The sequence below is a fragment of the Ranitomeya imitator genome, chromosome 4, assembly GCF_032444005.1.
Source record: "Ranitomeya imitator isolate aRanImi1 chromosome 4, aRanImi1.pri, whole genome shotgun sequence".
Classification (NCBI taxonomy): Eukaryota; Metazoa; Chordata; class Amphibia; order Anura; family Dendrobatidae; genus Ranitomeya; species Ranitomeya imitator.
In genome coordinates this window covers 23560715-23573657 of record NC_091285.1, presented here as the reverse complement: position 1 = coordinate 23573657, position 12943 = coordinate 23560715, and the positions used below count along the sequence as shown (strand labels likewise).

The following is a 12943-nucleotide window of genomic DNA, read 5'->3' as shown; positions in this document are numbered from 1 at the left end:
TGGGTTGCGTCTAGTATTCCATAGGACAGTTCCATTGAAGTCAGTGGTGAGCTGCAATACCACATACAAACAGGTGTGGCGCTGTTAGCTATGGCTTTTCTGCTTCTGGATAATTGCCTTAAAGGGGATATTCCCATCTCCAAGATCCTATCCCAGTATGTAGTAGGTGTGCTAATATTAGCAGATACCTCCAATTAGAAATGTAGTATAGTTCTTCTGATTAGCTATGTTGCTTACCCCATGTGCAGGGTATTGTAGTAGCTTAGTATCCACGGTTACAACCACTCATAGTGGTAATGACTATGGATATCTAAGCTAAGGGGTAAGCGACATAGCTAATCAGAGGAACTATACTTCATTTCTAATAGAAGGTATTGGCTATTATTATCACACCTACTACATATTGAGACAGATCTTTGGAGATGGGAATACCCTTTTAATTAAAGATTACACAGGTTATTATTCTTTAGCTGCAAAATAAGTTTTTGCAATTTTATTGTACAGAAAATTAGTAAAAAAGCGAGAATCTGAAATTTTGAAATTTACATCAAGGTTCATAAAACTATGAAAGAAAAAAAAATTTGCACCTCTAGCTGGCGCTGGAAGGTATAGATATATTTTTCCAGGTAGGTTTTCATGTAACTTTCCCTTATTTTAGTTAATTTATTTTGGGACGAGGGGAGCCGGTGTACTTACTAACAATGATAATGCCTATTGATTTACTGGGGTTTGATCCCCAGAGACAGAACGGGTCTGCAATCCCTAAAGCGATAGATTGTGTTGATGGATGGATCCCGGACGATGGCGTCCTACACGAGGGTGTGTACGGCGGAAGCCTTCCTCATAAGCCTCTGAGTCAGGGGCGAGTTTGGTCTCAAGACGTCTCGTTCAATTAAAAGACTTCTGCAAAATTAAATAGTGAAAAAAAAAATGGTTTTAGAGAATTAGGCTGGTGCCCTTTAAATTTAAAGGGATTATTCCCTTTTCAGGAAATATTAGTCCCTGGGGGCCAAATACAAATTGTGCTATATTTCTGGGGTCCATCGGTGAAACACTGCTGCTCCCAGGGTCTGGCATTGGCGCGGTGCTAACATCCATTGTAGATGGAACGTCCGGCTCAGAGCCGCTGAGCTCACTGATTGGCTGCAGCGCTCACTGATTGGCTGCAGCTCGGAGCAGGACGCTCCATCTACATTGGCTGTCAGCACCACAGACAATGCCAGACACCGGGAGCGGCAGCAGGGAGTCGCCTACATGAAGGGACAGGCGATGTTCGTACCTGGCTAAATTCTGATGGGATTTTTTATTACTGTTGATTGCAGCGTGAATAAGAACCTGGTTGAAGAGATCTCTCTGGAAAACAGAACATGTAAAATAATCACATAAACCCGTGTTGGCAATAAAAAAAAAAATTCTTAACTGTAGACAGATTTATCATTGAGTTCAATTAATAACTTGTTCGCAGTGTGCTCCCTCTAGTGGCGGCTTCAGGAAGCTGAAATTTTTTTTTCTTTGTTAGTCTAGGTCTATGTATGGCTGCTATAAAGACATAGTAAGGAATTGGCAGATGGTTTAAAAAAAAAATTATATATATATATATATTATATATTAAAGGGAGCACTAAAATCCCACATCCTAGATATCACTGAATTAAATATTCCAGTTGCAGAGCTTTATTCATTACATAGTGGAATGCGTGGAGAACAATAAAACATAAACATGACCAATGTAAGTCATAATTAATATCCCACGGAGGTCTGGATTTGGAATGAGACGCAAAATCAAATTAGAAGCTGATCCAACTTCAGTGGAAATGCCTCAAGTCAAGGAAATGATGCACAATAGTGTGTGTGGCCTCCACGTGCCTGCATTTCCTCGCCAATGTCATATCTGACCAGTTCCAATCGCCCTGCACGTCATACCATCATGGAGTCTGTTTCTGACAGTTTGAGCAGACACATGGATGTGGCCTGCTGGATGTCATTTTGCAGGGCACTGGCACTGTTCCTCCTTACACAAAAGGAGAAGTTAGCGGTCCTGCTGCTGGGTTGTTGCCCTCCTACTGCCCCCTCCACATCTGGTGTACTGGCCTGTCTCCTGGTATCTGCCCCATGCTCTGGACACTGCGATGACAGACGCAGCAAACCTTCTTGCCACAGCTCACATTGATGTGCCATCCTGGATGAGCTGCGCTATCTGAGCAACTTCTGTGGGTTGTACAGTGGACACTGCCTCATAATACTGTACCTTCTAGGGGTGAGAACAATGACAACATGCAAAAGTGACCAAAAAGAATGAGAACAGAGAAATGGTCTGTGGTCACCCCCTGCAGAACCGCTCCTTTATTGAGGGTGTCTTGATATTTGCCAATAATTTCCATCAGTTGTCTGTTCCATTTGCACAGCAGCAGGAGAAGTTGATTCACAATCGGTGTTGCTTCCTAAGTGGACAGGCTGATTTCTCAGAAGTGTGATTGACCTGGAGTTACAGTGTGGTGTTTAATTGTTCCCTTTATTTTTTTTGAGCAGTGTGTGTCTCATTACTTTCTTATGCCATTACCTGGGCATCGCTTCCTCCAATATGCAGAATTTGGTACCGGATAGGTTGCATCAGCTCCACCACCTTGTCATAGTTACCGCTGTCAAACTCTACGAGAGCCTGGCTGAGCGGGAGGCCGAGCTCTCGGATCAGGGAGTGCTGGTAGTTCTCACCTGGAGATCTAAAGATGGAAAATATACAAACGCATGAAATAAAAGTCTAAAAGAAAGTCATTTATTTATGAAATCCACATAGGAGAACACCACGGCCTAAGGCACAGCATGTACATCCTGAAGGCCAAAGGAGGCCCAAAGCTAGATGGATGTCTCGAATAAAGAAAGAAAAAGCGGCCACTCAGTGCGGATACATAATGATAGCCATAATGGTTCACATGAACCTGGACCTGAGGCCACGTCACCCTTCCATAGTCCAGCAAACCTCCTACCTGCCGGCATGTCACACATGCAGCACACCTCAGAATAGGAGCAAGGGACGTCGCCGTAAAGAGCAGATTCTCAAGACCCGGAATAGTGACGTGGCGCGCAGGTCCAGGTTCGCGCAGGTCTTTTTTTTACTCGGCTCTACTTACTTAGAAAGTTCCTTCAGAGCCTGGAGCAGCTGCGTCGTCATCTCCCGATCTTTGGATCCCAGGGAAGACATTAAGAAGTGGAGGTCGTTGAACATCAGGATGTGATCGTTGCGGTGTTTCTTGGTAACTTGCACCAGTTTGTCCCATCGTTTGTCAACATCTACTCCTGAAAGGGCAGGATCATTAATCTAGGGGATGGCGGGAGTTGTAGTTTTGTATTGCCGAAGAGCCTCAGGTGGCTGAGCCCAGCAATACCTTTACATGGACAGTCAGTTCCTCCGTTACTGAGAAATCAGCGGTTTAATTAATATGCAAATGAGGCTGAAGAGCTAGGGTAGATCTGAAGCTTCTGTCACTTCCCGCTCAGCGCCGTCTCCGCCTCTTCCTTTGCCTGAAGTCACACAGCATAGAAACTGCCAATCAAGCAGGAGGAGGAGGCACTAGGCAAAGTGACAAGCTTCAGATCTACCCTAGCTCTTCAGCCTCATTTCCATATTAATTAAAACGCTGAAGAGCTAGGGTAGATCTGAAGCTTCTGTCACTTCCCGCTCAGCGCCGTCTCCGCCTGCTCCTTTGCCTGAAGTCACACAGCATAGAAACTCAGTGAAGGAGGAGGAGGCACTAGGCAAAGTGACAAGCTTCAGATCTACCCTAGCTCTTCAGCCTCATTTCCATATTAAAATGCTGAGGAGCTAGGGTAGATCTGAAGCTTCTGTCTCCTCCCACTCAGCGCCGTCTCTGCCTGCTCCTTTGCCTGAAGTCACACAGCATAGAAACTGTCAATGAAGCAGGAGGAGGCGGCGCTAAGCGGGGAATAGAGCTGGAGTGACAAGAGGCTTCAGATCTACAGTAGCCCTTAAGCCTCATTTGCATATCAATTTATATGCCGATTTCTCAGTAACGGAGGAACAGACTGGCCATATAAAGGTATCGCTTGACTTGTCTTTGAAAGAGCTACATATATATATATATATATATATATATATATATATTTATTAGTGCTTCTCCCTAAAATATTGCTGGTTACAGAACGAGTTAACCAAGAAACCACCAGTGAGCTTTATCCCCTCCGATGGGAGAGTTTGTAATGATTATTTATCTTTCTTCGACCTCATAAAAGCTTAGCTGAACTTTGATGCGGTCATACATCGGCACTCAGAAAAGGCTAGTTAAAAGAGTGACAAACGCTCCCATCAGAACAAGCGCTCACTGAAGGATTCTCAGTCACTTCGTTCTGCGGCCGCAAAGAGTCCAAAAAAGTGAAAATTTCTATTGAAACCCAATTACAAAAATAATCTTCTTTGTCTGGAATGTACGGTGACAACTTATTTTAGAAAACTAGGAAAACGTTCCGAGCAGTTGTCAGTTCCCTCCCCCCACTCTGCAGATGAGATAAGCCGGATTCTCCAGCAGGGGGCGACGATGAGCACAGATAACGCTCTTGTGTCTACCGTCCGTTTGTCGGTACCTTCCATCTGGAGCCGGAGGAGCAGAGATGAATTGTCCACGACGTCCAACATGCTCCCGCTCGTAAAGCACATGGGCGCAATCTGCGGCCGAGGAGACGGATTATCAGATTTTCGAATTAAAGGAAGGCAAAAATTCAGTTTACTGTCCGTATCTCTATGGAAAACCCCTTAAAGTAATCCGCCAGGTACTCACACATTCATCGTACAGGGTCATGGCGGCTTCATATTCTCCCTAGAAATAAGAATAAGGGATCAGTACACCGTTCGGTATCTTTTGTGGCTCACAACTGGGCGGAGGAAGAGCAAATAACGCCGCCATATGTAATATAGAAAATTATAATAGTCTAACCTTCTCGATGAAATATAAGGCCCAGTGCCAGTAGACGTGGCAGGCGAGCATGTCTCCTCCCTGCGAGAAAATACAAGCAAAACGCTGAAGATCGGCCGTTAGGCAACTGATTACAGCAGAAGCCCCTCCCACAGAATTAGGCCCTGCCCACGAGGAGCGATTAGGCACTAATTAACCCAATGCCTTCAAGATTTCTACCTCCTGACAGTCCGACAGTAAGAACCTTTATAGGGAAGGAGCAGACGGTAATACCAGGGCTTTACCTTCCAGTTGTTCTCGGTTTGTTTCATGAAGGACAAGCCTTCCTCTACGTCGGCCTTCATCTCGTACACGTGAGCCACGGTGTGCACCGACCAACAGTCCTTCTGGTCCGTAGCCAGAGCCTAGACATCATAGGAGAGGAAAGAAGAATATGGCGTTGTATCATTTAATACTGGGTAAGATTCAGATTTTGGGGAAGTGGGGGGATGCGGCTGCAGTTAAGATTTTTTTTTTTTAGTTTATTCATATTAAAACGTCTTTACCTCCTTGGCCACTTTCAGTGCTTGATCGTAAAAGTTGGTTTCAAGCAGCCCAAATGAGTACATGCCTTTCACATAACTAAAAAAGAGAAGAGGAATAAAACAATTCCTCTAAAACAGCATCTCATTAATACAGAAATGGCAGAATTAGCCACCACTAGGGGGAGCATGCGGCATATGATTTAACACTGCGCTAATTATGTCTGCAGTGAGCTCCCCCTAGTGGTGGCTGAAGGAAGATAGCATTTTATAACATGCTATATAACAGTCGTAGACAAATTGCGGTGGCTTTCGACATAGTATGGGGCGTCTCCGAAAAGGATTCTTAGAGGAAGGTAAATACATGAAATGCTGACGTACCTACTTAAAGGAGTATTCGGGGTCCAATATGGAAGAATTCGGGAGATTGAATCTCTCATCTGAGTTTTCTGTCCAAGGTAGAAGTAGGAATCATGGGCAAGTTTTATAGCCAGCAAGTCCAAGGGGTGATCCTGTAAGATTAGGTCCCACGTGTCTGCCGCCTTTGGAAGATTTCTAGATATAAAACAATATATTAAATAATAATAATGAAACCTGCGCGCACGTCTCCTCGGTCCTCACCTTCCTCCCCAACTCTCCAAACCTTTAGTCAAGACTTGTGACTTTTGAAAAGTTTCTGCTTCAAAAACCTCAACAAAAAAAAACCCCAAACCTCATTGTGACTACACCCCAAGGATATGTGCGCACCACATTGTTTTCAAGTGGGCGAATTCGCTATTTCAAGAGGAAAACTCTTCAAGAAACGGCAACTTTTTTTTTCCCGAAACATCTTCTTCAGTTTTTAGGATTTTTTTTTTTAGTACATTTTCAATGTTTTTTTTCATATTGGGTCCAGTGTTTTTTTTTCTAGATTTTTTTCTTTTCACTCCATTGAACAATGAAGAAGATTCTAGCATCTTCCAGACGTCTTTTCAGCCTTCCCATTGACTTCTATGATAAAGTACCGTTTATCGCATCTGAAGCCGCCCGAAGAATGAGCCGCTCGCTTGGCATCTGAGGGATTAAAGACGCTTAAAAGCCTTAATATTTGCACAGCAAGTTGTTTTTACATAGAAATGCTCGTGTTTTTTTCTTTTGACACGTTTGAAAGCGTTTACCGGCAATTTTTGGCATGAAATCCGCCTGAAAAAGTCATGGTGTGCACGCCTAAAATTGCCTGAAAATGCCTTTAGAGGTGCTTTCTTTGTTTTTTTACTCTAACACAAGCAGCCCCTTGAGTATTTTTAACTCAGGGGCTGCTGGTAAATATATGATCAGACCAAGTAGAATTTGGACTGCAGCTTTGGGTGTGAATGTAGTATAAAAATATGGAAACAAAAAAAAAATAAAAAAATTGGAAAATGAATAAAGTATTCATACCCTTTAGCAAAAGTCTCCAGTGCGGCTACATGTAATTTTTCCCTTTCGGTCAGGGGCTGAGTCTTGGCCAAATCTGACATTACTTTCAGGTCCCTCTCAAATTCCTTATCAAGCAGTGGTGACCGACCAGTGCCGATCAGATCCAAACCGTTAGAAATCACGTGTCCCATAACTGAAAGAAGAAAAAAATGGATACAGTATATAATAAAGAAGGAGGAGACAGAGAAGGAGAAAGATAAGAAGGAGGAGGAGAAAGATAAGAAGGAGGAGGAGGAGAAAGATAAGAGGAAGGAGAAAGATAAGAAGGAGGAGAAGGAGAAAGATAAGGAGGAGAAAGGAAGAAGAAGGAGAAAGGAAGGCGGAAAAGGAGAAAGGAAGAAGAAGGAGAAAGGAAGAAGGAGGAGGAGAAAGATAAGAAGAAGGAAGAGGAGAAAGATAAGAGGAAGGAGAAAGATAAGGAGGAGAAGGAGAAAGGAAGAAGAAGGCGAAAGGAAGGTGGAAATAAAAAGGACAAAAGGAAGGAGGAGATAGAAAAGGATGAAGGAAGGCGGAGGAGAGGGAGAAAGGAAGGCGGAAAAGAAGAAGAAAGGAAGAAGAAGGAGAAAGGAAGGAGGAGAAAGGAAGAAGGAGGAGAAAGGAAGAAGGAGGAGAAAGGAAGAAGGAGGAGAAAGGAAGAAGGAGGAGAAAGGAAGAAGGAGGAGGAGAAAGCAAGGAGGAGAAAGGAAGGAGGAGGAGGAGGAGAAAGGAAGGAGGAGGAGAAGGAGGAAAGGAGGAAGAGAAAGGAAGAAGGAGGAGAAAGGAAGAAGAAGAAAGGAAGTAAAAGGAGAAGGAGAAAGGGAGAATGAGGAGAAGGAGAAAGGGAGAATGAGGAGAAGGAGAAAGGGACAACAAGGAGAAAGGAAGAACAAGGAGAAAGGGAGAAGGAGAAAGAAAGAAGGAGAAAGAAAGAAAGAAGGAGAAAGGAAGAAGGAGGAGAAGGAGAAAGGAACAAGAAGGAGAAAGGAACAAGGAGGAGAAAGGAACAAGGAGGAGAAGGCGAAAGGAAGAAGGAGATACTGACAAGTATCAGGATCTCTGGGTCACACGTTATCTGCACTGATAAATTGCAGCAAACTATCATGACCGGATAGAGACTTGCATTAATAGGTTTTGCCTTGACTTGATGCAATTGACCCTCAGTTGTAAAATGTATTAGATCTGTACAAGTTTATGGCGTCTGGTTGTAAATACGAATGGTGGTGTCATTTATATTCTCTGAAAAAAGGCCAAGAAAGCAAAAAGTCTGCCGGGGTAAGTAAACTTTTGAGTACAACTGTATCTTTACTATGCAGAGACAGCATATTGGATGTTGTATAAATCGAGCACGTACCAAAATTTGGATCCGCTGCTTTCATTTTCTGCAGGCAGCCTTCAATTCCTCCCATTGTTTTGTCATTCGTCCATGTAACATACTAAGTTTAAAAAATATAGTTAAAAAAAATGGCCGTTATCAACAGCGACCAATCACAAAATAGACCCTGATGAATTTAGTTCTATGCAGCTATTATTCTCTGTTATCAGCCATTTGCAAGGAGCACTTGCCTGCTATATTTCCTATATATTAAGTACATGCTGGAAACTTTAACCGATTGCTGCCCAATTAGCTGACTGTGGGAGGACACTGTTGGAAAGAAGGATCGGACATGTTGGAATTCAACATGCCTGATCCTGTGGGAGATCAAATCAGCTGCCATCATTATGCTGCACGGCATTTGTAGCTTGTAGAAAAAAAGGTGTATTGTCCCTTTAATTGTCAAAATAAATGGCCACCGAGGATATTGTTTGCAGAGAGGAATTTTGGCAGGGGGCCGCCATCAGCTGACAGGATTGTGTAAGCACTGGGCATCTGAGTACAGGACTAGGAAATATAATCTACAGGGGGGGGGAACCCGGCATCGCAGGGAGGTCTCAGACAGCATTCCCAGGCTTTAGGAAGGGAGCGGACACCATTATGGGGTAACTATAAAAGTGCGTTATTATGGCCGTGAGCACAGATGTGGCATCCGGGCCCAGGTGCTGGAAGTGTCCCATCAGTGGTGTAAAAGAAGTGAAGATAAGGACCGAGTCAACGGTTTAGGACCTACAAGTTAGGCCCCGAAATCTGAGACAGACTGGTTGCTAGGGACCAGCTGCCTGACAACGCCATATAAAAGCTGTAGGTGATATCAACCATCGCGTTGTCAGGCAGAAGGTCCATAGCAACCGGTCTGTGTATCCCAAAAACTGGGCTAAGCTTGATTCAGTTGACGTACAGATGGTCCAGGTCCTTTGTCACTCATGGAGACGTGTCTCAGCTACAATGTGAGGCCTCACTGAGACGCCCGTTTTTCCAGGGATAGTACATGTTCCCATAGTAGTCTATGGGGCTGTTCACCTTTCAAAGTTCCTTTGTTAAACGAGTGTCCGCGAACGAAAAACTCTGAAAACCTAAACCTTGTCAACATGTCCGATTTTGATCCGAGGCCTGGATCCCTAACTCATTCAAATCAATGGGTCTGTGGGGAAAAAAAAAAAAATGGACGCCATCATTGTGTCATCTGGGATAGAGCTGTGTTATTATTATTATTTTACTGTTAAATCGGATTATTTAATCCCACTTTTGTCTTGGTGACAAGCGGAGTTGCACTTTAAGCAATAATAATTGACTACACAACCAGCGCAATATATTTTTACGAGGTCGCTTCTTCATGTGGACAATATGCAGAGTCAGCACAGCAGGTATAGAACTGTGAGGTAAAATGACGTTGGGCCAGAGGACACCTGTCTGGGCCGAGGTTCTTCGAGTCAGAGGTGGCAATAATATACTATACGCAGAGCCGGAGGTTCGATTCAGCGGGATCATGAGTTACCTGATATAAGGTGGCGTCAAACAGTTTACAAGCTTCATTGCTAGTAGTGGAAAGGGCCATCCCCACATCCTGCCAGGCCTGCAAGTCATAAGCAAATAATGCTATCAGAAAGTCATAGGGTAGCAGAGACAGGGGGTGTAGTATAAAGAAGGGGCACAGGGTAAATAGGGGGTATAGCCTAGAGAGGAGGGCACACTGAAGATGGTGACAGAATGGAATGAGGACTGTGGAGATATAGAAAGCATGGGAGGAAATAGTGGAGAGTTGACAGTGTGGAGGTTATAGTTCATAAGGGCAGACAGTGTGGGGTTATAGTTGATAAGGGCGGACAGTGTGGAGGTTATAGTTGATAAGGGCAGACAGTGTGGAGGTTATAGTTGATAAGGGCGGACAGTGTGGAGGTTATAGTTGATAAGGGCAGACAGTGTGGAGGTTATAGTTGATAAGGGCAGACAGTGTGGAGGTTATAGTTGATAAGGGCGGACAGTGTGGAGGTTATAGTTGATAAGGGCAGACAGTGTGGAGGTTATAGTTGATAAGGGCAGACAGTGTGGAGGTTATAGTTGATAAGGGCAGACAGTGTGGAGGTTATAGTTGATAAGGGCAGACAGTGTGGAGGTTATAGTTGATAAGGGCGGACATTGTGGAGGTTATAGTTCATAAGGACGGACAGTGTGGAGGTTATAGTTGATAAGGGCGAACAGTGTGGAGGTTATAGTTCATAAGGGCAGACAGTGTGGAGGTTATAGTTGATAAGGGCAGACAGTGTGGAGGTTATAGTTGATAAGGGCAGACAGTGTGGAGGTTATAGTTGATAAGGGCGGACATTGTGGAGGTTATAGTTCATAAGGACGGACAGTGTGGAGGTTATAGTTGATAAGGGCGAACAGTGTGGAGGTTATAGTTCATAAGGGCAGACAGTGTGGAGGTTATAGTTGATAAGGGCGGAGAGTGTGGAGGTTATAGTTCATAAGGACGGACAGTGTGGGGTTATAGTTGATAAGGGCGAACAGTGTGGAGGTTATAGTTCATAAGGGCAGACAGTGTGGAGGTTATAGTTCATAAGGGCAGACAATGTGGAGGTTATAGTTGATAAGGGCAGAGAGTGTGGAGGTTATAGTTCATAAGGGCAGACAATGTGGAGGTTATAGTTGATAAGGGCAGAGAGTGTGGAGGTTATAGTTCATAAGGACGGACAGTGTGGGGTTATAGTTGATAAGGGCGAACATTGTGGAGGTTATAGTTCATAAGGGCAGACAGTGTGGAGGTTATAGTTGATAAGGGCGGAGAGTGTGGAGGTTATAGTTCATAAGGACGGACAGTGTGGGGTTATAGTTGATAAGGGCGAACAGTGTGGAGGTTATAGTTCATAAGGGCAGACAGTGTGGAGGTTATAGTTCATAAGGGCAGACAATGTGGAGGTTATAGTTGATAAGGGCAGAGAGTGTGGAGGTTATAGTTCATAAGGACGGACAGTGTGGGGTTATAGTTGATAAGGGCGAACAGTGTGGAGGTTATAGTTCATAAGGGCAGACAGTGTGGAGGTTATAGTTCATAAGGGCAGACAATGTGGAGGTTATAGTTGATAAGGGCAGAGAGTGTGGAGGTTATAGTTCATAAGGACGGACAGTGTGGGGTTATAGTTGATAAGGGCGAACAGTGTGGAGGTTATAGTTCATAAGGGCAGACAGTGTGGAGGTTATAGTTGATAAGGGCGGACAGTGTGGAGGTTATAGTTGATAAGGGCGAACAGTGTGGAGGTTATAGTTGATAAGGGCAGACAGTGTGGAGGTTATAGTTGATAAGGGCCGACATTGTGGAGGTTATAGTTGATAAGGGCGGACAGTGTGGAGGTTATAGTTGATAAGGGCAGAGTGTGGAGGTTATAGTTGATAAGGGCAGAGTGTGGAGGTTATAGTTGATAAGGGCAGAGTGTGGAGGTTATAGTTGATAAGGGCAGACAGAGTGGATGTTATAGTTGATAAGGGCGGACAGCGTGGAGGTTACAGTTGATAAGGGCAGACAGTGTGGAGGTTATAGTTGATAAGGGCCGACATTGTGGAGGTTATAGTTGATAAGGGCGAACAGTGTGGAGGTTATAGTTGATAAGGGCAGACAGTGTGGAGGTTATAGTTGATAAGGGCCGACATTGTGGAGGTTATAGTTGATAAGGGCGGACAGAGTGGATGTTATAGTTGATAAGGGCAGACAGTGTGGATGTTATAGTTGATAAGGGCGGACAGCGTGGAGGTTATAGTTGATAAGGGCAGACAGAGTGGATGTTATAGTTGATAAGGGCGGACAGCGTGGAGGTTATAGTTGATAAGGGCGGACAGAGTGGATGTTATAGTTCATAAGGGCGGACAGTGCAGAGGTTATAATTCATAAGGATAGACAGCGTGGAGGTTACAATTCATAAGGGGTAATGTCGTGTTATCCTGACAGTGGACAGTGTGATGGTACATACTTGTGCATGTGCAGTATCGGAACAAGCATACGTAAACGCAAAATTGTGCACCTTCTACTATACTGCCAGGAAGGACATATAGCAGTGTTCCATCTCTAAGTCAGTTATGGAGTCACCGGGAAGGGAAGGGAGCACTTTGGCTACTACATTACAGGAATACTTCCCAACTCTCCTAGAATCATGCAGGAAGGTGACAGGAAAAAAAAAAGATCACTCTCAAAAATGGGTCCCGCTCCCCCCCATAATAGGTTAATAGACACCTAACTGGATAAAGGCAGCGCTAATCCTCTGCTGACGACGGGCGAACATTGCTCCCTTCTGTGAAATTTTGGGGCCTTAACAAAACTTTGTTTCTTTTCATGGCCTCCAACTTTTATAGTGTCAAGACCCTGCGAACAACTCCCCTCAACTTTCTGCAGCTGTATAAGGGGGCGGACAGGTGGGTTAGCTGCGGTTTTGGGAAGAATTAGGGGACAGTGTAACACATCGCAGCTCGTGAATGCAGCCTTGAGACATCAGGCATAAGACGCTGGATTTGGGGGCAGAGGATCATTCCTATGGAGTAAGGGGGCACAGTGGTGCCAGCCAGGAGGGCGAGGACTCACCTTACAGTCCCTCAGACTGGTGGCTGCCATGCTGATCTACTGTCACTGGGACTGTGCCCAGCACTGAGCTGCAGATCATATGATCTGTGCTGCACTAAAGCCTTCCCCACAGGAGGAGG

The 12943-nt window shown here is 44.5% G+C and overlaps 1 protein-coding gene across 2 annotated transcripts; it reads right to left on the bottom strand.

The window, feature by feature from the left end:
* Positions 1-478: 478 nt before the first annotated feature.
* TTC38 (tetratricopeptide repeat domain 38) lies at positions 479-12939 on the bottom strand. 2 transcript variants are annotated; one of them, XM_069763354.1, is made up of 14 exons: positions 12825-12930; positions 9753-9830; positions 8234-8315; positions 6865-7036; positions 5827-6000; positions 5470-5545; positions 5209-5328; positions 4946-5005; positions 4790-4828; positions 4596-4677; positions 3128-3293; positions 2560-2719; positions 1280-1353; positions 479-903 (listed from the first exon to the last, which is right to left on the bottom strand). In XM_069763354.1, exons 1-14 carry the CDS (start codon positions 12852-12854, stop codon positions 810-812), a joined length of 1407 nt encoding a protein of 468 aa, XP_069619455.1. In that variant the 5' UTR covers positions 12855-12930; the 3' UTR covers positions 479-809. The 2 variants fall into 2 exon arrangements, with proteins under 2 accessions (XP_069619455.1, XP_069619456.1); XM_069763355.1 differs by lacking the exon at positions 8234-8315 and having other exon boundaries at positions 12825-12939.
* Between the last annotated feature and the right edge of the window lie 4 nt (positions 12940-12943).